At 47.0% G+C, this 21869-nt stretch overlaps 1 protein-coding gene across 2 annotated transcripts in view; it reads left to right on the top strand.

The window, feature by feature from the left end:
• The window catches only part of tyw1 (tRNA-yW synthesizing protein 1 homolog (S. cerevisiae)), a 35128-nt gene extending 18865 nt beyond the window's left edge, over window positions 1–16263 (top strand). For both annotated transcript variants that reach the window (XM_076146580.1, XM_076146581.1), the window contains 5 exons: window positions 2008–2185; window positions 3200–3335; window positions 7255–7365; window positions 12044–12211; window positions 14781–16263. In XM_076146580.1, the coding sequence (XP_076002695.1) occupies window positions 2008–2185; window positions 3200–3335; window positions 7255–7365; window positions 12044–12211; window positions 14781–15002 (815 nt within the window). In that variant the 3' untranslated portion in view covers window positions 15003–16263. The remainder of the gene's footprint in view (window positions 1–2007; window positions 2186–3199; window positions 3336–7254; window positions 7366–12043; window positions 12212–14780) is intronic.
• Window positions 16264–21869: the final 5606 nt, after the last annotated feature.

Here is a 21869-nt window from a genome sequence, read left to right as displayed (position 1 = left end):
TTCCAACAACCGTGTGCAATAACAAATGTCACAATGTCCGAGAACTCGTTTTCTCAGGGCCAAACGTTGGTGTTTCTGTATTTCTGAGCACATTGGGTCTTAATGTGGAAGCAGAGGCGATGCAGGTCCATCCAGGGAACATTAAAGGTCCTTGATGGTTATTATGTGACCGCCCTCCAAGCATGAAATGACCTGTAAGTCAGTCATCAGCATTACACCGCACTGAAGGAGTCCCCGCTCCTTGCCAGTAGGCTTCTTTATTCATTAATTTTATTCACAGATTTATTAGAGATCCACCTATAAAAGACACAGAGGCCCTGCACGGCTCCACCAGGGTCTGTGTTATGTCCGTGTGTGAGGGGAGCTCGCATACTAATGTAGAGACGGTGTACATTTAATGAGGTTTGAGGTTTTAAACACACACATGGCCCTGGGGCGGTTGTTGGGGATGGAGTTATGCAGGATCTCATGGGGTTCAGTTCACTGCCTGATGTCCTTGCAGCTGTAGTGTGATGTCATTTCTCCTTAAGAGGAAGCACAGCCACAGTTACCTGCTGTGATTAATCCACACAACGCCGACCTGAGTCGTTGCAGACTTTCACAGTCGATAGCTAAATCGTGTTATAAAGCATATGAAGGCTTGAATAGATTCAGGCTTCTCTGCGTTTACTCTCAAATTGAATAGATGTGCTGTGGCTGCAGCAATATCTGACTAACTCCACACCAACACACAAACTTTCTACCTGAAGTTTATATAATACTTATTTACTTTTATATTCCCTGTCCTGCCTCATCAAAAAATCATTTTATACCATCAGCAGAAAGGAAGATAAGATATGAAAGTGTATTTATGCTCCTTTACTAGGCAGAGCCGCAGAGCAGAGGCACGGTTGAACCAATCACCGATCCTGTACAGTGTGTCCTCGTAAACACCGCAACAACACTCAGGCACTATAACGTCCAGCAACAAAGACAACACCGCCTCTCTGGCTCTTTTTAATGTTACCTTGCTTTTGCATTTTATATATAATTTAATGTAAATGTCCCCCTTGGCACAGATGTTCTTGGCTCTAATGCTGTATCCTCATTAGAGCCTGACAAGACTGTCGGGATCACATCACATCAGGCAGGTTTCCTTTCATGACTGCGTCTTCCTCAGCTCCTCAGCTAAGAGAGAGAGTAAGAGTGTAGCTCAGTGCCTCGCAGGTGCGGACATCCTCTGAGTTATTGTTAGTAGGTTTAATAAGTCATAAGTCGGCATTGAGCAGCCGTCCGTGTCTTCATCCTCGAGGTAAGAAGTTCTAACACAGAGGGGTTTCAATCAGAGCCTGCAGGCCTTCAACTGTCGGCTCCTCTCGTTTCCTGCATCATTACGTGGGTCGTTATGTCTGCGGAGGAAATGGGTGTTTTTTTATTGAGGCTAAAAGTTGAGGGTTGCTGAAAATGGTAGAAAATGTTTTGGGGATTTTTATGGATAGATGCTGAATATTGATTTTGTTTACAGATTATGATGAAGCAGCTCCTCCTTTATCCTAACCCCGACTCTAAAGGCTGAGCTGTACTTGACTCCCTCTGGAGCTGGGTGCCCTTCATCTTACCCTTCCTATATGAAAGTGTACGATCAGCACATTTTTAGCAGCTGTCTGCAGTGTGTGCCAGTGGATCCAGTGAGCAGTGTGAGCTGGAGGGCCTGAGACCACCCAGCGTTCAGAGAGTCAAGAAAGAGTCAAGAAAGCAACTTTAATCTTTTCATCTCTTCCTTATGTTCATCCCTCTCCTCTCCTCCTCCTCCTCCTCCTCCTCCTCACACCTCTCTCACCTGCTTGAGAGTGTATGTAATTACCCTGGCCTTGGTTGAAAGCCCGGCCGATGCAATTTTCGCCTTCCTCCTCTGTTTTTCTAACCTTTTTGCAGCGAGGGAGCTTTGCCTTCCACATCTCAGCCTCCTGGCGTCGTCTTGCTCTCGGACCGCTCTGATTAAGTCAAACGTGTAATCCTCGCCCGCAGGTGTCCCTGGAGTGAAGCCTGAGCGCTACGAGGAGGGCTTGGCCGTCAAGCACTGCGCCCTCTCCCTGGTGGGGGAGCCAATTATGTACCCAGAAATCAACGCCTTCATCCGCCTCCTGCACACACAGAACATCTCCAGCTTCCTGGTCACCAATGCACAGTTCCCCCAGGAAATCAGGTGGGAGCAGAAATGAACAATCTGTGTTTTAATGTGGTAGTATTCACTCCAACTCTCTCCTTTCTAAAATGTCCGCTCCTGCTCCTCTGTATTGGCCTCACGTGCTGGCCTGGTATGTGTTCAGTCAAACCCCTGGCTTTGAAGCCTGGGAGCAGACTCCTGGTGCCCTGACATGGTTGGCTACTTTGTCTTAGTTTGCCTTTGTACATTCTGGGTCCTCAGTCCTTTGTTTTTTGATGACTGCCCAGCTCTTTCCTCTCCTGAAAGCCTTTATGGGTTTCAGCAGGTAACCTGTGTGTGTGTGTGTGTGTGTGTGTGTGTGTGTGTGTGTGTGTGTGTGTGTGTGTGTGTGTGTGTGTGTGTGATATGACAAATGCCCCTAATGACGTCTCCAGACTGTCATAACTCCGCTTCTGCAGTTTCCTGTCACTGTTTCCTGTCTTTGATTGAGACTTTCACTGCAGGCGTGGTTCCTAGAGACGTGATCTCTGCTGGCCCCACAGCAGTCACATGAAAAATTCATAGCGGGAACAAAGTTTGCAAGCATACACACACACACACACACACACACACACACACACACACACACACACACACACACACACACACCTTCTTCTTTGTTTTGTAGAAGGTGCTGTGAGCAGAAGTTCATGTCTGAGGGGCAAACATGCGGATGTGACCGCAGGGTGTTTGCAGCCTTTCATCCTCTTCTTCCTCCTCTTCTTCCATCACGTCCATGTGATGTGAAGTAGGAGGAGGATGCAGTGATCTCTCAGACGTTTACCCTGGTTTCTGTCATTCCTTATGCCCTTTGACCTGCAGTCCAAACACTCCAGGCTGGTCCATCAGCAACGCACTGTATCACCGCCATGATGTCCTGGGCTCTTTCCTGCCAACAACTGACTGAACTATTGTTGCGATTTGTCCTTTAATACTTCTCAAATTCGTTCCATATGTCCTCTAAATCCTCATCTGGTCCTCTTGTCTCCTCTCCTATCATCTGGTCCTCTTCAGGGACTTGGTGCCAGTCACCCAGCTGTACGTGAGTGTGGACGCCAGCACCAAAGACAGTTTGAAGAAGATTGACCGGCCGCTTTTCAGGGACTTCTGGCCGCGTTTCTTAGACAGCCTGAAGGCCCTGGGGGAGAAGGTAAGACGGGTAGAGGAGGTCTGCTGTGTATGTAGTGTGATGTGACGTGTGCATCTGTCAAACTAACCTGGACACAGATTATTTCAAAATTCTGCTGAACAACTAAGAAGGGCTGCATTGACGCCTGAACGAAGCCGAGCAGAGTTAGTCCAGGCTCAGATGTTTGTTTCAGAGTCAAGCTGAGAACCAGGAGATGACTCGCTCAGTTTCAGCTCCGTCCCCAGAGGTTCCCCAGGCTTTGTTAATCATTTATAGCTGTTGGTTAATTTTGAATCCGGGTAGTTTGGCAGTGACGGTAAATTGAACAAAGATCAATAATCAATCCATGTTCACAGAGCAATGAGGCCTGAATGATCCAGACACACTGAACCAAATCAAACACACCTGTGAGGATCATTAGCAGCATGACACTGTAGCTAGCGAGCTCTAATGGAGCTCAAATGGAGGTTGTATCTTTATTAATGCCATTACAATCAAAACAACATCAGCATCATTATAACTGAGTGAGCTGTGATCATTTCACCCACAGAAAGGTCACTGCAGCTCCTCAGCTGCTGCTTCTGCCTCTGCCTCTGCCTCTGCTGGATTACTCTGATTCAGAGATGTGGTCCAGGTCTGCACCCCCATGGCTTTAATTAAGGTTATCACTGAGCAGGCCCCCTGCTGGCCGAGTCAAAATCGGGCACAAATTAGAGAGCTGTCAATCAAAACAAGCTGCTAGCGTGATTTTGAACCATAGTTTCCTTATTTGGACAGATTTCTCCCACCTATACAGAGGCTTTTGTTCATTCTGAGTGAATGAGAGCAGCCGATGACAGCCGTGACAACTGTGCTGTCCGCTGAATTTAGCAAACCCGGCAATGATAGAAGGAGAAAGGACCTTTCTTATCCAACCATCCATAACTTTATGTGAGTGTTTTTGCACCCACATTCCATCCCCAGCCGCCCCTGCAGCGCTTTAAAGAACCTGCATCTATTAACCTTGTGGGGTTCTGTTTTTATCTCATGAGCAGGGTGACGGTTCATTATCACAGCCTGCATCTCTCTCGCTACCAGACGGTGTTTATAGATCGATTCTCTGCATTAGCCTTATTCCCCGGGAAGCCAAAGAGAGGGAACAGGAACAGGTGCTAGTGTGCATTGCTGGAAGTGACCTTGACAGAGGAAGTGAGCTGTGAGGTCTCAGAGGCGTCTGATGTTACCGGTGTCTTGCTGCACGGCTGCTTCCTCCTGTCTAACGCTCCAGCACACACACACATTCATTATCACTGGCCCTGAGGTGCTTTAATGCTGTCGGATCATTACACACTAATTGGTTCTAGATCACCCATTTTCATCACATGACAACAAGCAGAAAACAATGTGAAGTAACTACAGGAGAGATATGATAACATCTCACAGCAAATGGTTTAGTTTTTTGTTCATGAGCCATAATTTCTTCTGAGTTTTGTTTATGATAGCGGAATGAGTCGAATCCTCTACCGTCTCTTCCTCCTCTTCCTCTTCCTCTTCCTCTTCCTCCTCCTCCTCCTCTTCCTCCTCCTTCTCTGTGACTTCTGCACCTCAGTCCAGCCTCCACAGCTCCTCCCAGCTAAGAACATGAGACATCAGAGGGAGCGATTCCTCTCGTGGGTTAACTCAAAGGTTTTTCCCACATCAGTTTCCATCACTAGGAGACGCACGGTGCACATTTCTGGATTCGACCTCTTCCTCAGGACACCACATGTAGGATGTAATGTAAACTAATAGCACTTTGGAGGACCTTCACCTCCAGTTTCTCTGTGTGTGATTGAAGCTTCCTCTGGGATTCAGTTTCTTGCCAGCAAACTCCGACCGGAAACCTCAGTGTGACACTTTCGCCTGCTGGCACGTTGCTCCCCGGAATCTCGTTATTTTCCAACCCTGCCTCGTTGTCTGACGGCTGGAGGAGCCATCAGTCCCAGGAATTTCTCTTTAACTGTGGAGGATGTTTGATGAGGCCACATTTCCTGGCTCAGCAGTCTCAGGTGCACACTACACCTCGGTTCCATTCAACCTGACACCTGTGCTGTACATCGCTAAGCAACAACAGCCGCTAAATGGGGTGAAATAAGGGTGTAAGCAGGTCTTTGTCTTCCAGCATGCAGGGAAAGCAGCTCATAACAATCGGCTTTGGTTTGTGCTTCAGATTCACAGCAGAGACGCCTCAGGACTTTGGTTTGATGCTCTGGATTGTTTGCGGCCCTGAATAGGTTTTTTAATGATGTCATCAGGAGGGAGAAGGAAATGCGTGTTGAGGCAGCCCGCAGAATGTGACTCTGCTCTTACTGCTGTGCGTGTGTGTGTGTGTGTGTGTGTGTGTGTGCTGCTGTATCATAGCATTGTGGGTAAACAGTGTAGTAATGAAGTGTGCAGTGATGAGGAGTTAGCATGCTGCTGGAGATGGAGATTAATAGGAGATAATAATGGCTTTTATAGGAATATACATTGGAAATCGGGGGACCTTGGTGTATTCAAGGGCAAGTGTCACACACACACACACACACACGCACACACTGTAATTGATGAATAAATCACCCAGAAATGGAATTTAAATAAAAATATAAGGAGGAGGAGCAACAAGAGAATGAGTCTGCAGTTATTACTGCTACTCTTCCTGATTGCAGCACTGCGTTGCATACTGAGTGAAAACCGTACCCGCTGTTCCACGCAGCTTGATGAATCCCCACCAGCTGTGCTCTCACATCACCACCTACCAAACACTGGGCCTCACACCAATCTGACCAATCAGGACAGAGAACTGAGCACCGCCTCAGCGACTCGTACGGGAAAATAAAGAACATGGAAGTCTGTGGAGTGTTTCCCCTTTAATTCCATCTTCAGAGTAAAGTGTCTTACCTCCAGCTTCCCCAGGTGTCTGAGCTGTGTCACAGTCAGTGTGTCGTCTTCATGTCAGTTGCAGCCATAGGGGGTCGTGCATGTGTGTGTGTGGCTGTTTACATCTTACTGAGCCAGTATACTGTATATGTGTATATGTGCATTTCCAAAAATAAACTCTTATACAAGCGCTAACTTTGAGCCAAAACCTCTCATGCATGCATTTCTCTCTCTGTCTCTCTGTCTCTCTGTCTCTCTCTCTCTCTCTCTCTATATATACACAGTATATACATTGTTCGCCTCACCCTCTCCCTGTCATCTTGCTTCATATTCCTTAACACCACATTTCATGGTGGTCTGCTCTGGGTTTGACAGCTCTCTCCTCTTCTCCTCCTCCTCTCCTCCTCTCCTCCTCTCCTCACCACCTGGCCTCCACGCCGGCGCTCTGGGGGATTGATAGAGTTGTGCTTGGCTGTCAGGTTGGAAAGAAGCAGTTTGAAATACCTCATCTGCTTCCTCTGGCCAATTAGCCCCGTCCCTGCTGAGCGGAGAGAGAGGCCTCGTCTATAGATAAGGCTTCAGTCAGAGAGAGAGAGGGAGAGAGAGAGGGAGAGAGAGAGATAAATGAGGGAATGACTGAACTCTCCTCTCCCAATACTTAATTTTTTACATTATCCCATTTCTTGTGTACATGAGCTCATTCCTTCTCTCCTTTCCTCCCCTCTACTTATCTCCCCTCTCCTCTCTTCCTCTCCATCACATTCCCATCAAGCCTCTTCCTCCTGCGCCACACAAGGCAACCAAGTATGGGTTGGACTTAAGTTAGCTGACCACGTATGAAATTCTGTTGCAACTCAGCAGCTTGAAGCGAGCAAACCTGGGTCTTCACCGCTCTGTAATGTTTAATGTATGGAGGAGGAAGATGAGAGGACACCTGGGAGCTGTTGTGATGCCTCTGCAGGACAGATGTGGACAGATGTTAATGGTGATCTGAGCTTCCACAGGCAGTGATGAGCTAAAGACAGTGATTAACCCCTCCCCTCCTGTCTGTCTGTCCCTGCAGAGACAGAGGACGGTGTACAGACTGACACTGGTCAAGTCCTGGAACGTGGAGGAGATGCAGGCCTACTCGGAGCTCATCGCTATGGGGCAGCCGGACTTCGTGGAGGTCAAGGTACGGTTCCCTCCTCATCCTCATGGTGCTGCGTGTCATCTTGTATTTACTCGTTTTTGCCCCATCTGACGTCTCACTCCTGGCTAATGATCGCCGTGTGTTTGCTTTCTTCATGGCTGCACTCTGTTTCCTGCTTCTGCACTGAGCTTGAGCCCTTCTGTGTGTGTGTGTGTGTGTGTGTGTGTGTGTGTGTGTGTGTGTGTGTGTGTGTGTGTGTGTGTGTGTGTGTGTGTGTGTGACTCCGTCTGCCTCATTTGTTTCTCAATAATGACTCATTTTAGTTGAAACTGTGAGACATTAATATCCTTTCACGTAAACCTCCTCCTCCAGGTAGCGTCCTCCTGTAAGAGACACAAAGTCCTCAGGTCTTCTGTCTCACAGCTGGAAGTGAACTCTCAGGCTCAGATGATGGTTGAATGAATCAGCCGCCTGTGTCTAAATATTCCAAACCAATCTTCTGTATCTTTTGTGGCTTTTCTTTCTGGAACTCTGCCAATTTACACATCAAGTGACTCAGTTGCATCACACACACACACACACACACACACACACACGTCTGATGTTCCTCCTCACTGTTGTGCTCCCCATTTCAGTTTAATTTAAAAGGTAAGGTGCAATTTAGTTCTGATTCGTTTGATGAAGCTTTACAGAGCATAGGTTGATCACTTAAATGTGTTGATCTAAGGCCTGCAGCTCTGTTTGCATTGAGATAATGAACACGTTTGAATGGTGTTATTGTGTTTGTTTGTTTGTTTAAGCTTAGAAGCTGCAATGATAATCATCCGTCCATCAGTCCGTCCTGCACAGAGACACGGCAGGCAGGCAGTCAGCCGTCTGTCTGTCTGTCTGTCTGTCTGTCTGTCTGTCTGTGTAGACGAGGGGACGCATCGCTGCATGTGACACAAACACACAGACTGATATTGTTGGACCTTTACCGTTAAAATAACAATGAGCTCTTGAGTGCTGACAGGGAAATGCTGCAGCACACACACACACACACACACACACACACACACACACACACACACACACACACACACACACTCCCCACTGAAAATAATGAGCCGAGGGAGTCGGCGTTGCAATGAGGTTCCTGGTGTTGCAGGGTCTAACAAAAGAGCAGATGAGGAGAAACCAGCACAACTTCCCCAAGGTCCAGTGTGCAGTGATCTGTGTGTGTGTGTGTGTGTGTGTGTGTGTGTATGTGTGTGTGTGAGCTGGGCTGGTTTGGATGCAGCCCTTTATATTGATGAGGATTGTATTGACACACACACACACACACACACACACACTCAGCCCATCACTATCTCTTTGTTTGTCTGGGCTCTTCTTCTTCTTCTTTGTTGTGTGCGATGAAGCCTTCAGATTTTTTGAAGATCGAAACAAAGTTGCCAAAAAATTCTCTTCAGCACTTCAGCACTCCTCACTGCGACTCCTAATAACATCAACCTTAAATCATTCTCTGATTGCATGTCCCTCTCTCTCTCTCTCTCTCTCTCTCTCTCTCTCTCTCTCTCTCTCTCTCTCTCTCTCTCTCTCTCTCTCTCTCTCTCTCTCTCTCTCTCTCTCTCTCTCCCCCCCCCCCCGTCCTTCCCCCTCTCTCTCAAAATTATTGTAAATGTCAAAGTCATTTCTGGCCCATCTGCAGATAAATGTCTCCATCCAGCTGTGCAGCGGTTGAAGGAGTTAATCTCGCCCCGGCTTCAAGCCGTGTTTTACATCTACTTAAGGAAATCAACAACTCCCTTCAAGCAAGCGGAGCACTTGTGATGGCGTTTAGGATGAGCTCTTAATGTCAAAGAGCAGACGGCTGTCTCTAATCTGTCCCCCGAGCCCCGGCTGGCTTCTCTTATAGATTTCTGGTAGGAGGAAGTATCGATCCACCGCTGTGTGGCATTTTATTCTATCAAACAGAGCACAGCAGTAATGAGACGGCAGGGAGCAGGGACAGTAAGATAGCCGTCAAATGTGTGTGAGCAGAGGAATTGTAGACTTTGTAGAGGGAAGTGAGATGAGATGTCGCTGTAATTAAGCTCCTCTGACATTTCCCAAGACGAACATGTGCAAAGAGAATCCAAGAACAAAAAGGAAGATCGCGTCAATTCATGAGATCCCCTTGAGGGGACGGAGGGAAAGGGCACACACACTCTCACACGCTCACACACACCAGGGCTGAACCATGAATTGATGTATTGGAATGTGTACATTTTCAAACCGACCAAATCAGTAAAGTTTACATTCAATATATCTTCTTCTTGAAGAGTTTATGTGTGTGTGTGTGTGTGTGTGTGTGTGTGAGTGTTTGGACTGTTAGGATCCAGATTTAGATCATTTTGGATGTGTGTTGCCATGTAGACCTCTGACACACACCTGGAGTTGTTCTATTATGAAGAGGAAATCATCAGACATTGACATTGCGGCTCTGTTCTTGTTCTACTTTACACATTCCCTCCATTTTAAAGCTCTATTTGTCCAATCTAAACTAAGATAACAGATGATTCATCTCCCAAACTTGATGAGTCCTGTATACTAAGTTTCATTTCCTTGGCTGTGACCTTCAGGAGCTCCCAGTGAGAGAGAGAGCCAGCATCTCTCATCACTCAGCTTTATCTCCTCTGCTTCTCTCTCTGCGGAGGAGCTGGGGTGCGTTGGTCCTCAGTGAGCAGAGGAGACCCTCAGGCTGTGGAGCTGTGGAGCTGTGGAACCCCTGTGTGTGTGTGTGTGTGTGTGTTATCGACCTGAGCATCATGAGAGCTGTAATTAGTGAGTCCCAGGACGGGCTGGTGTCAGGATGATTGAGCGGTCCGAGCCAGGGCCCAGATTAGCCCTCAGCTCTGCCTGATCGGGCCGATCGGGGCGGAGGTATCAGTCTGTGCAGGGGGCGGAGCCTAATAGTGATGATGACAGCAAGTTCGTTTATGGAAACCACAGCTTTACTCTAGTCTGGCCCAAAGTGTGATACCTGGACCAATCAAAGGACACACACTCTGGAGGAGGAAATGAAGTGTTGACTGGAAATATGGAACCAGAGAATGAGGCTTTCAGAACATGTCTGAGCTTCTTCTGCTGAAGTTCTTTCTTATTGACCCATCCATTATTAATGCGGCCCTGATGTTGCTGGGGTCTCATAACTTCCTCTCCATTCATTTCCTGCCTTTTATTGCTGCAGTGTTTTCCTCCTCTCTCCTCTCCTCTCCTCTGCTCGCTCTCCTTCCTCCCTCCTGCCCCGGTGCAGGTGATTTATGCCCCAGTCAGGGCCGGTTGATCTTTATTCAGTGGGCCTCCAGGCGAGGCTGATAACACACCGGGGCTCCTCATCAATTCAGCCCAGCGCTCCTCTGCCTCACCCTCTCTACTAACTCCACCCCTGAAAGGTGCCCTTCTCTTTGTGTTTCCTCGGCCAATTCACAAGCAAGCTCAAAAGAAGTGTGTGTGTGTGTGTGTGTCTGTACGTATATGTGTGTTTTGTGTGTGTGGTCGAATTACTGAAGAAAGCAGAGCAATTCACTGATGGGAGCTCCCCTACGCTGCTGAATGGGCAGCCTCTGATAGATGTGAGTGGTTCACTGAAAATGGCCCCGCACGCACACACACACACACACACACACACACACACACACACACACACACACACACACACACACACACACACACACGCACACACACACACACACACTTGTTATTCCTCTCCACGAGTTACCTGGATGAGGATCAGACGGTGCTCCTGGACAAAAGATCAGAGAATCCTGGTACGACAGCTGCTGCTTCAGCCCCATCCCGGCTCATTAACACACTCACTGTGTGTGTGTGTGTGTGTGTGTGTGTGTGTGGTTGGGCACATTGTTGGTGTGACTCAACAACAACAGTGACATTTTTACAGAGCAGCCAGAGTAGAGTCTGCGTTTATGTATAACTCCCACGTTAGAGGTGAAAGTAATTACACAAATGAAACACACACACACACACACACACACACACACACACACACACACGTGCACAAGCTGCCCCTGAGTTGAGAGGCAGCTGTTCTCTGTCAGAGCGTCTGCAGACTGCTTTGGCGAGTGATTTCCTTCCTGTTTTCCCGTCGCAGCTTCACATCACAGTTTGTGACCTTCATCATTCTGGACTCAGTCTGGTTCAGGATGCACTCACCTGGACTCATAAACACTCTGCTATATTATTAATACTGTATGACACACACACACACACACACACACACCTGTAGAAAGTGTTTCAATAAGCCCAACGCTCACTTCATTCCCATGCATTTCTCCCATGGGGACCAGCATCCAAGACCACAATCAATATTTCCCTGCCTCTTTCCATCCCCCTCACTGTGTGTGTGTGTGTGTGTGTGTGTGTCCACAGTGGGCTTGACAGACCCACAGACCCTCTTCATCTCATCATAACCATGGGAAGCTGCTGTCCTTCCCTCCTTCCTCATCACTCTAATTATAACAGGTTTACAGCTATTGATCAGACACACACTCTCACCATCCTGCCTGATCGATTGAGATTTATTTTCCTTTCCCAGGCCGGATGACTTCTCACTTCCTACTTCCTTTTTCCCAGCGTCTGAAAGGGAAAGTGCTTGGATGTGTGTGGAACCTGTTGTTGTTGTATGTGTGTGTGTACGTGTGTGTGTGTCTCTGATGTCTCTCTCTCTCTCTCTGTGTAGGGAGTGACGTACTGCGGTGAAAGCTCAGCCAGCAGCCTCACCATGGCCAACGTGCCATGGCACCAGGAAGTGGTCTCCTTCGTCCAGCAGCTGGCCGACATGCTGCCCCAGTACGAGATCGCCTGTGAGCACGAACACTCCAACTGCCTGCTCATCGCTCACACCAAGGTACACACACAACCTCTGCAGGCTTAACACAACCAGCTGTGGGGATTTGTGACTTCCCCCCGCAGCCCCGGCCAGCGTCAAGTGGAATAAATATTTGATAAAGCAGTGAGTGATGGGAGACGTTTGGCCCGAGGCGGCGGCGCTGCTTCCTCCTGCAGAATCACATGAGGCTGCGTCTCAAACTGCTGTCACATCCGTTACTGCAGGACAACAGCAGCGTTAGTGCTGCAGGTTCATGATCTGTGTGTGTGTGTGTGTGTGTGTGTGTGTGTGTGTGTGTGTGTGTGTGTGTGTGTGTGTGTGTGTGTGTGTGTGTTCGTGTGTGTGTGTCTGTGTGTGTGTGTCTGTCTGTCTGTCTGTCTTACTGTGGCTGCAGGTTCATGAGGAGGCACTCAGGGGTAACACTCACTCTCTCTCTCTCTCACTCTCTCTTTCTCAGCCTCTGTCACTCTTTCTCTCAGTCTCTCTCTCTCAGTCTCTCTTTCTCTCCCTCTTTCTCTCCCTCTTTCTCTCTCTCTCACACTCTCTCAATCTCTCTCTGCCTCTCTCTCCCTCTCTCTCTCTCTCTCTCTCTCTCTCTCTCTCTCTCTCTCTCTCTCTCTCTCTGCTCTGCTCTCACTCACAGGCTCTGCCAACACTGTCCATCATCTCTAATTAATGAATGTTGATTAATTGCCATCTTGGCTGTCTGATGGAGTTGTATTTCAATCCAGCCAGCCCGTCACGCTCAGCTCACTTATACACACACACACACACACACACACACACACACACACACAGAGGATGTTTAATCACAGTTTAGTCTCTCCGCCTCTTGATCCTCCCCTGAGTTTTATTTACCAGTCTTGGTTTTGCTGGATTGATGAAGCTGAGTGTCGTCTCCATGTTCCTGCTGGAGGCTCCTGCTCAGGTAAACACAGATGAAACACCTTCACATATCTCAGGATTATGCTGTTATACTTTCCTTTGTTTGTAACCAAGGAACCAGAACCAGAACATTCTCAGACTAACTCAGCAAAACAGCAACAGTTACGTTTTGACTTCAGAAGCAAAGACATGGAAACATGAACTGAGAAGAGACTCACAGACTCACCTGGAGTCAAAATCACTCTCATATTAATACTGTATAATAGAGTTTAGAATTACACACCCACACACTCTCTCTCTCACACACACACACACACACACACACACACAGACCCACCTTTAATGTCTTTCGAGATGCTTAAACTGCTGCTTTATCTACGCGCAATAAACCCTGAAGAATTAGTTAACAGGCAGCGAGAGGCGATAAACTAAATGACAGAGAGAGAAATGGAAAGAAGATGGAGTGTGTGTGTGGGTGTGTGTGTGTGTGTGTGTGAGAGAGACATTAGCGTAACAGTGGATGAGGAGGTGCAAATGAATTAATGCGTTTAAAGCAGTGGAACAGATGACTGTGGTGATGAAGAGATGAGAGGAGGGGGAGGAAGAGGAGGGGGAAATATTGATTGTGGTCTTGTGAGCTGGCTGCGGTGGGAGAAATGCCGGGGAATGAAGTGAACGTTGGGCTTATTGGAACACTTTCTACAGGTGTGTGTGTGTGTGTGTGAGAGAGAGAGTGTGTGCTTTCATCACACCTGTGTATCAAATTGACGATCTACGTTTATTATTTCAGTTTGGTTTCATCATGTCTTCTCTATCTGAGCTCCTCTGGTATCTGAGTGATGAAGCCTCCGTGTCTCTCTGTTGTCCGCCTGTCTGACGGCCAACTCCAGCAGCTGGAAGGCACTGTGGCATGCTGGGAAAGAAGGGTCACACTCTTCACCTTTTCTATTGGAGCGGGACTATGTCAGAGGCTTTTCCCTCACACACACACACACACACACACACACACACACACACACACACACACACACACACTGCTCCCAGTGCTCCCAGTGGTTCTCCATTCGGCCCATTAGTCTCCCGCTTTGCTCGGCTCGGTGAGATGGATGTGACGTTGGGAGACGGAGAGAGATTGATTTATAGAAGCAGAAGTGTGAGGAGAAGCGGGACAATACACACTCTGTGTGTGTGTGTGTGTGTGTGTGTGTGTGTGTGTGTGTGTGTGTGTGTGTGTGTGTGTGTGAACTATCTAATCATGTCCTAAAGGTTGTTCCAGTCACATGTTCAGCCTCTGCCTCGTCACTTTGAGCTCCTCTTCTTCTTCTTCTTCTCTTCTCTTTCTTTCTGCCTCTCTGACGGTTCCATGTGTGATCCTTCAAATGTAGATTTAATTTCTTACATGTAAAGTGTTAAAGATTAGCTTTTTCAAATATGACCTTGGATGGTGTTATTGATCAAGAATCCCGGATGATTTATTCAGGGAGGAAGAAGAAGACATTTTACGACATTTTAGTCTTCTTCATCAGTTTAATGGTGCTTTTATTTCTGTATTTATCTGTTTTAGAGATGATTACATATTTAAAGATGTGAAATGAAAAGTGACAACATGAAGATGCTTCCACATCACCAGGAAGCTTCTTCTTCTGCTTCTGCTTCAGTGGACATGTTTAGTGTCTCATGTCTCCTGTGTTTGATTGATCAGTTCAAGGTGGACGGCGAGTGGTGGACGTGGATCGATTACGAGCGTTTCCAGGAGCTGGTCAGGGTTCACCAGGAGAGCGAGGGTCAGCGGAGCTTCTCTGCGTTGGATTACGTGGCCCAGACCCCCAGCTGGGCCCTTTTTGGGGCCGGCGAGCAGGGCTTTGACCCCGCAGACACGCGGTTCCAGAGACGGAACAAGACCAAAGACATCTCGGGATGCTGACGGAGGAGAGAGGTTTGATGTCCCGGTGGTGAGACGCAGACAGAGTTAGATCTTCTCTTTGCCTCCATCTTTCCTTTCTGCTGGGCAGCTTTTGGTTTTCGTGGCACTAAACTTTCTTCTTCTCTGGTTTCTCTTCACTTTGTATCTTTTATTGATTTTATTGATTTTATTGATTTTATTGATTTTATTGATTTTATTGATTTTATTGACTTGTCCCCTTGAGACCAAGTTGCCAAAGTCATCGTCCACATGATTTCTTCGCCATTCCGCCTTTTTAGACTCCTTTAAGTTTTAAGTGTTTGTTGTTTTGCTGTTTTTTTTGCACATTAACTGTAAACGTCAGGGTTTATGGCTCCGCCCACTGGAATACTGAGAGAAAACACTTAAGTGATTAAGTGAATGAACATTCTGATGATGGTCTGAAAGACGTTACTGATAAGATGAAGCTTAGATGAGCCACTTTATGATTCTGTCTCCCTTTATTCTCACTAAGTAAAGTAAAGTAAAGTAAGAGAAAAGTATCTGTATAATGTTATTATAATGTGAAATCATAATTATTATAATGTGAAAAGCACTGAAATATTTAAGTATTTTTGGATCCATTAAAATCTAATTTGGTTTAATCACAGAATAAAGAAATAGAATCATAGATTGACACATTTAATGCTCATTTAAAAATACTGCACTTGTCATTTCAGCCATCTAATTAGTCACAGCATGACTGTGAAGACGCCACACACACACACACACACACAGGCCACCTCTTCCTCCTCCTCTTCTTCCTCCTCTTCCTACTCCTCCTCTGCCTCGTCAGGGCAGCACAGCGCTTACATTAGCTCCTTCAGTGGATGGTGCAGCTTCTCCTCACAGCACTGATCACCTTATTGATCTCCGTCCCCAACTGCAAAGGTCACACTGTTGCACATTCCCCATCTGTCATCTCATGTTCACACACACACACACACACACAGATTGATTGGTCTCATCATACGTGTTAGATTAACCCTTCATATTCCTCTCCATGTCTTTAGTGCTCAGAATGTCGACATGTCACTTCCTGCCAATTCTCACACACTGGACATGATGACATCACAGAGAGGAGCATCATGGGTAGTTGCACTCACATATCCCATCAATAGTTACTGATGATTTGATTCAATCCAGATGTAAACAGAGATTTGTTTTGATGTGTTTTTATGTTTCTGTGTGTGATGGAGGCAGAACAGAAGGTTTATCACTGGAATAAAGAGATTTGTGATCATTTGGTCTGTTTTTCTGCTTCTTTGTGTGTGTGTGTGTGTGTGTGTGTGTGTGTTGTGTGTGTGTGTGTGTGTGTGTGTGTGTGTGTGTGTGTGTGTGTGTGTGTGTGTGTGTGTGTGTGTGTGTGTGTGTGTGTGTGTGTGTGTGTATCCGGGCAGGTGCAGCACATGGATGTACGTCATGTTTCTCAGTCGACTGTCATTTTTTTTTCCAGTGCGATCCAGAGGGAGGCTGACATTTGAACACTCCACTCTGCCTGTGTGTGTGTGTGTGTGTGTGTGTGTGTGTGTGTGTGTGTGTTACAAAGGCTCCTCAAGTGCACTTTGAGGCTCAGGGAGGATAATGGAGCAGGATGGAAGGAGAGTTCATGAGTCACACAGCAGCGACCTCCATCAGCCGCACAGATCTGCTTCTTCCTCTCTGTTGGGTTTGTGAAGTGTAAAAGATGCATGAAGAAGAGAGAGAGCGTCTGTCTCTTCTTCTTCTGCTGTTTGAAAGGTCAATCTGATATTTATGGTCCATTATCATCAAACTGAGGCTAAATCCTGATGTTAGATTAGATGGATATGTGATGGTTGTTGGGATGTTTACTTCCTTTATGTTCCGCTTCCTCCTCTCCACAGCCATGATGTCATCCAGTGCCATGATGGATCCAGGTTTGATTCTGAGTGGAATCTGTTTGTGTGTGAACCTTTTTAATGAAGTTAATGAGTAAATCTGTTTGCAGGAGAATCATCTGTGTGTGTGAACGTGAGGAGAGAAACCACACGGATTCATCCCTCTGCCAAGTGAGCAGGTTGCGTTGCTCACAGTGCAGTAAACATGCAACCCTGCCGTCCTCCTCCTTTACTCGCCCGTGTTTGTATCTCAGGCTCGGTGTCCCGTAAGACGGATGACAGCAGTGGATCACAACTCATGAGGCAGAACCTGCGAGGAGGAGCCCAGGAGACTGATGGGTAATGTCTGCGCTGCCCCAGGGGATGCTGGGTAACGCCACCAACTTCCAACCTAACCGCTTCATCCATAGATACCTGAAGGGTTTAACAGATTTAAGGAAGTTTTAAGATACTAGACATAAATCATTCTGACGTTCCTATTAATGTAAAGATATTTGATTGATTATACTTTTATGAATGGAGCCTCAGAGAAGAGTGAGAGTCCTTCAGTGATCAATGATGAAGTGCTGACATCACTCCAGCAGATCTTTATCCGTACAATAGAAGAACACACAGACCTGGCAGAGCTGCAAACTGTAGAAGTAGATCAGAGGGAAAGTTTAATAAGCATTTAGTGAAGACATATGTGAGGCAGAACGGAGCTAAAGCCCACTTGGCTCGGCTCAGGCGACAGATGGAACCTAAACTGCCTCAGATCCAACAGGAAGCTTTGAACCTTTCCTGGGTTTAGTGCAGCAGCGTGAAGCGGCAGGATGAAGTACAAAGGAGGCGTTCACAGCATGGAGTCTATTTATACGGACGGAGACGGAGAGTTTGGTGTCCAATGTGTGTCTCTAGGGAGCTGTGAAGGAGTGTGTGTCCTCGCCTGCTGCTTCAGTAGAACCATGAGACGTTTGGCAGCCGAGGTCGTAGGTCACAGAGCTGGAAGACGCTGGTGTTTCTCCTCGACGTGTTTGGTGGAGGTGTGGACCGTCCCGTTCATGCTCCTTCCTGTTCCTGATGAACAGTTTGATGTTGGAACGTGTTGGGTTGTTGGTGTTGCTGGATGCGGATCTCCTCTCTCCTGTCTTCTCCTGTCTCCTCTCTCCTCTCTCCTCTTCTGCAGCAGTAATGAGTCAAAGCTCAGGGGACGTCGGGGCGATAATGGCTGTTGCAGATGGCGGCAAATGTGTTGAGGTACGATCAGTGTGTGATCACACGTGTGGAGAGAAGTCTGTCCGCCTCAGTGGAGTCTGTTCACACTCTGATCTGCAGCTCCATCCTCCCTCCTTCTGCCTGTGTGTGTGTGTGCGTGTGTGTGTGCGCGTGCGTGCGTGTGTGTGTGCAGTCTGGAGGAGCTTATGGGCCTGAGAGACTCATCTTTGTGAGAGAGAGAGAAGATGGTGGAGACCAGAGAACGATGTTCCACCAGTCCACAACAACACAACTACAGAGTGTGTGCAGCCTCTTTCACACACACATTAGAGTAGTTGAGGTGTGTGTGTGTCCCGGGTTATTTGCGATCTGAGGCGTGTTGGAGCCACATGGTGAGGAAGCAGAGAGACCTTCAACATGGCGGCTGCTCCTCCTCTGCTGCAGTAACATGGAGTGGAGCTGCTGCTTCACTCTGACCTCCTCTACGCACACACACACTCTGATCTGACCTCACACACTTCACATACTTCACACACTTCACACTCTGGACAGCTGATGTCTTTCTTTCTTTACCCTGTTCCATTTTTCGCTCTCTCTCTTGTAGCTCATCTGGCTGAGCCTCAGAATGAACTCTGACCCGATGATGTCGTCGTTCTCTGCCTCCAGACAGGTAGCGACCTTGATTAGCATGTCGCTGTTTAGCTCTCACTGGAGGATATGCATTGTTGTGGCGTAATGAAACATCAGGTGGCAGGGAGATGAACAGTGTGTGTGTGAGTGTGTGTGTGTGTGTGTGTGTGTGTGTGACAGTAATCAGAGCGATTAGCAGAGGCGGCTAATGTTGCCTCTGTGCGTCCTGGTTCCTTTATTCTCTTCACGACTGTCACACCGTCTGTTTCACGACTTGCTGAACAAATCCGTTAAAACGTTTTACACCGTTGACGCCGAGGTGTTGGTGAACGAGCCCAGCGGGGGGGCGAAGGGTCGGGGGATCAACACAGACATGATAAGAGGAGAAGAGACGAAGAGGATTAAGACGAGAGACGCAGATACAAAGCAGAGTGCGATGAAAAATTAGGCCAGAGTAAAAGTGTGTGTTTGTGTGTGTGACAGAGCACGTCGGTGGGTATCAGGTGAGGTGTATTCTCCTGTAACCTAATGTCCATGACCTGGTGTGTGTGAGTGAGTATCATCTGTCTCTCACACACACGCACACGCACACACACACACCGGACACACACACACACACACACACACACACACACAAACACACAGCAGTTAAACAAACAAACTCAGAAATTCATCAGGAACTTTTACACAGTGTTACAGATGTGGAACACGTCGCCAGGGTAACTGTCCATCACATCTCGTGTTTAAGGAGCAACCACCGGTGTGAAACTAAACGGTGACGGTGACAGAGTGACACGTCTGAGTGGCTCGGATGTTTACTGTAGGGAGAAATGAACATTATAACATCACTTCCTGTTGTTACTTCCTGCGTCTTCATCCAGGCTGAAAGCGGGCAGCAGGTCGGCTGTGTAATGTCAGAGTGTGTGTGTGTGTGTTGTGTTTGCATCGTTGAATTAGATGTGCGGCGTTACGCAACTTGTCCCGAGTCGGTGCTCATCAGGTCGCACGTGTTTGGTGCTAACTCATCTTCATCCTCATGACATCATCATCATCATGACTTTGATGGAGTTGAAACGATCAATCTGAGTTATTTTGTGTTCTAATCGTCAGCAAAACAAAACAAGCAGTTTGATTGATTGAACAGGAAAAGATCAGATGAATAATCCGTCATGACGGTAATGTTAGCTTGATCAATGAATCTGTGCACGCTGCTGTGCAAACGGTAAACATTTGTTCATAAATAATCGCTATTTGATTTACAGGCACATTAGTTTCAGTGCAGCATGAGTGTAAACGAGTGTGAGGAGTGTTTCCTCTTCATCCTGCTCCACTCATGGGTTTATGAAGACGACTCCAATCTGTTCAAAGATACTTTAGTAAGATTTACAATGTTTCATCTTAACACAGGCCAAACATTTTTTGGCGAACTGAACCGTGATCACAGATCAATCACACACACCTGTGGAGTTACACACACACACACACACAATAAGGTGTATGGAGGATAATGCAGCATACGAATGTTCTCTGTCCTGTTTTGTTTATTGTTTATATTTTTGAGTATCCTGATTCTGATGAAGTTGTGTCCTGAGTGTGTGTCCAGAGCTCCCAGACAGCTCCTGAACCACCAGAGAGCCCCTGGGATCCTGGAACAGGAGCTACAAACCCATCCAGAGACGACGTGTCCACGTTAAGTTACTGTGACACTGTGATCCCTCTGTGTGTCCCTGCATGAGAGTGTGAGCTCCTCAGCGTCTGTGAGGGTTTGTTTGTTTGTTTGTTTGTTTGTTTGTTTGTTTGTTTGTTTGTTTACTGCAGCAAATCCAGAGGAGCAGACAAAGGGGCTCATACGTCCCCTCTGGAAGGAGCTGGATGAAGCCCCAGCAGCGACAGAGAGGGTGTGACTCTCTCTCTCTCTCTCACTCTCACTCTCACTCTCACTCTCTCTCTCTCTCACTCTCTCTCACACACATACACACACACACAAACCATGTGGGGGTTCAGCTTTCCAAGATTAAGTACGAGATGCATTATCTGTGTGTGTTTGTTTGTGTGTGTGTGTGTGTGTGTGTGTGTGGAGAAGAGCTGTTCCTTGAAAGCAGCACAGGAAGTAAAGTCTCTGTTGCAACAATGATCCATCACTATCACTGGTTTGCTCGCTGCACTCTCGCCTCCGTACACACACACACACACACCACACACTCCTTAATTACATACGGCTACACACACTTTACTGTGGCTCTGCTGTGAAAGATGTGCTGAGAGAGTGAAGTGTGTAAAATAGGGCTGTGTTGTTGTTTACTCTGATTACTCTCCTGCTCTGTTGGAACACACGTGTACAGATGTTTCACTGGGATTGAACAAATAGGACACGCACACACACACACGCACACACACAGTTTTTGAATGAGGGTCAGATGTATTCACTGTTCAGTGGAGCAGAGCGGTGCTGAGCTCTTACCAGCACCTGTGACGACGCACAATCACCACAGGAACCACAAACACACAGGAGCTCATTGTGATTTAGTTCCACTGTGAAATATGAAATGTGAAATTGAACCAAGACAGAACAAAGTGAGCTTTTTTAGTATTCAGGTGGCCGACTGGGACAATTACCATGAATAAAGAGAACGTGAGACGCTTTGCCTCAGATCAGATCCCAATGTCCAAACTGTAAACCTATAAAATGAGACACAAACTGGAAGAAATCTGGGAATAAAAATGACAAAATAGCTACGAATCATGAAGCACAAGGTCATCTTCAGGTTTGTGTTTGTCATGTAAACAACAAAAACTCAATCAGCGAGTGAGCTCAGCTGCTGTTGGTTGATTGACAGGTGTTTACCAACCACTGACTCATTCATTATATATGGAACTAATGAATGAATGGATCTCTCAGCTGGGCTTTTATGCTGAATTAGAAGTGAGAGTTTTCACAGAGTCTGTCTGCTGTGTCAACATGCTGAGACTTTCCTTCTGTGTGAATACTTCAATCATGGCTAGAACTTGTGCCAAAGCCGATCCATCCTTTTGTAGGTCCAACTAGAAGTGTCCATTTACACCTTAAGAGTCCATTTTAACCTGCATTGCACTAACTCCAGATTTGTTTGGGTGGATTCTGTGATCACATGTTCATCAAAGGTCTAACTGCTCACAACACTTTAAG

Source organism: Genypterus blacodes, unplaced genomic scaffold (genome assembly GCF_046128005.1).
Source record: "Genypterus blacodes isolate CSIRO-AG114 ecotype Tasmania unplaced genomic scaffold, CSIRO-AGI_Gbla_v1 ptg000032l_1, whole genome shotgun sequence".
NCBI lineage: Eukaryota > Metazoa > Chordata > Actinopteri > Ophidiiformes > Ophidiidae > Genypterus > Genypterus blacodes.
The sequence above is the reverse complement of the archived record's forward strand: the minus strand, read 5'-3'. Positions and strand labels throughout refer to the sequence as shown.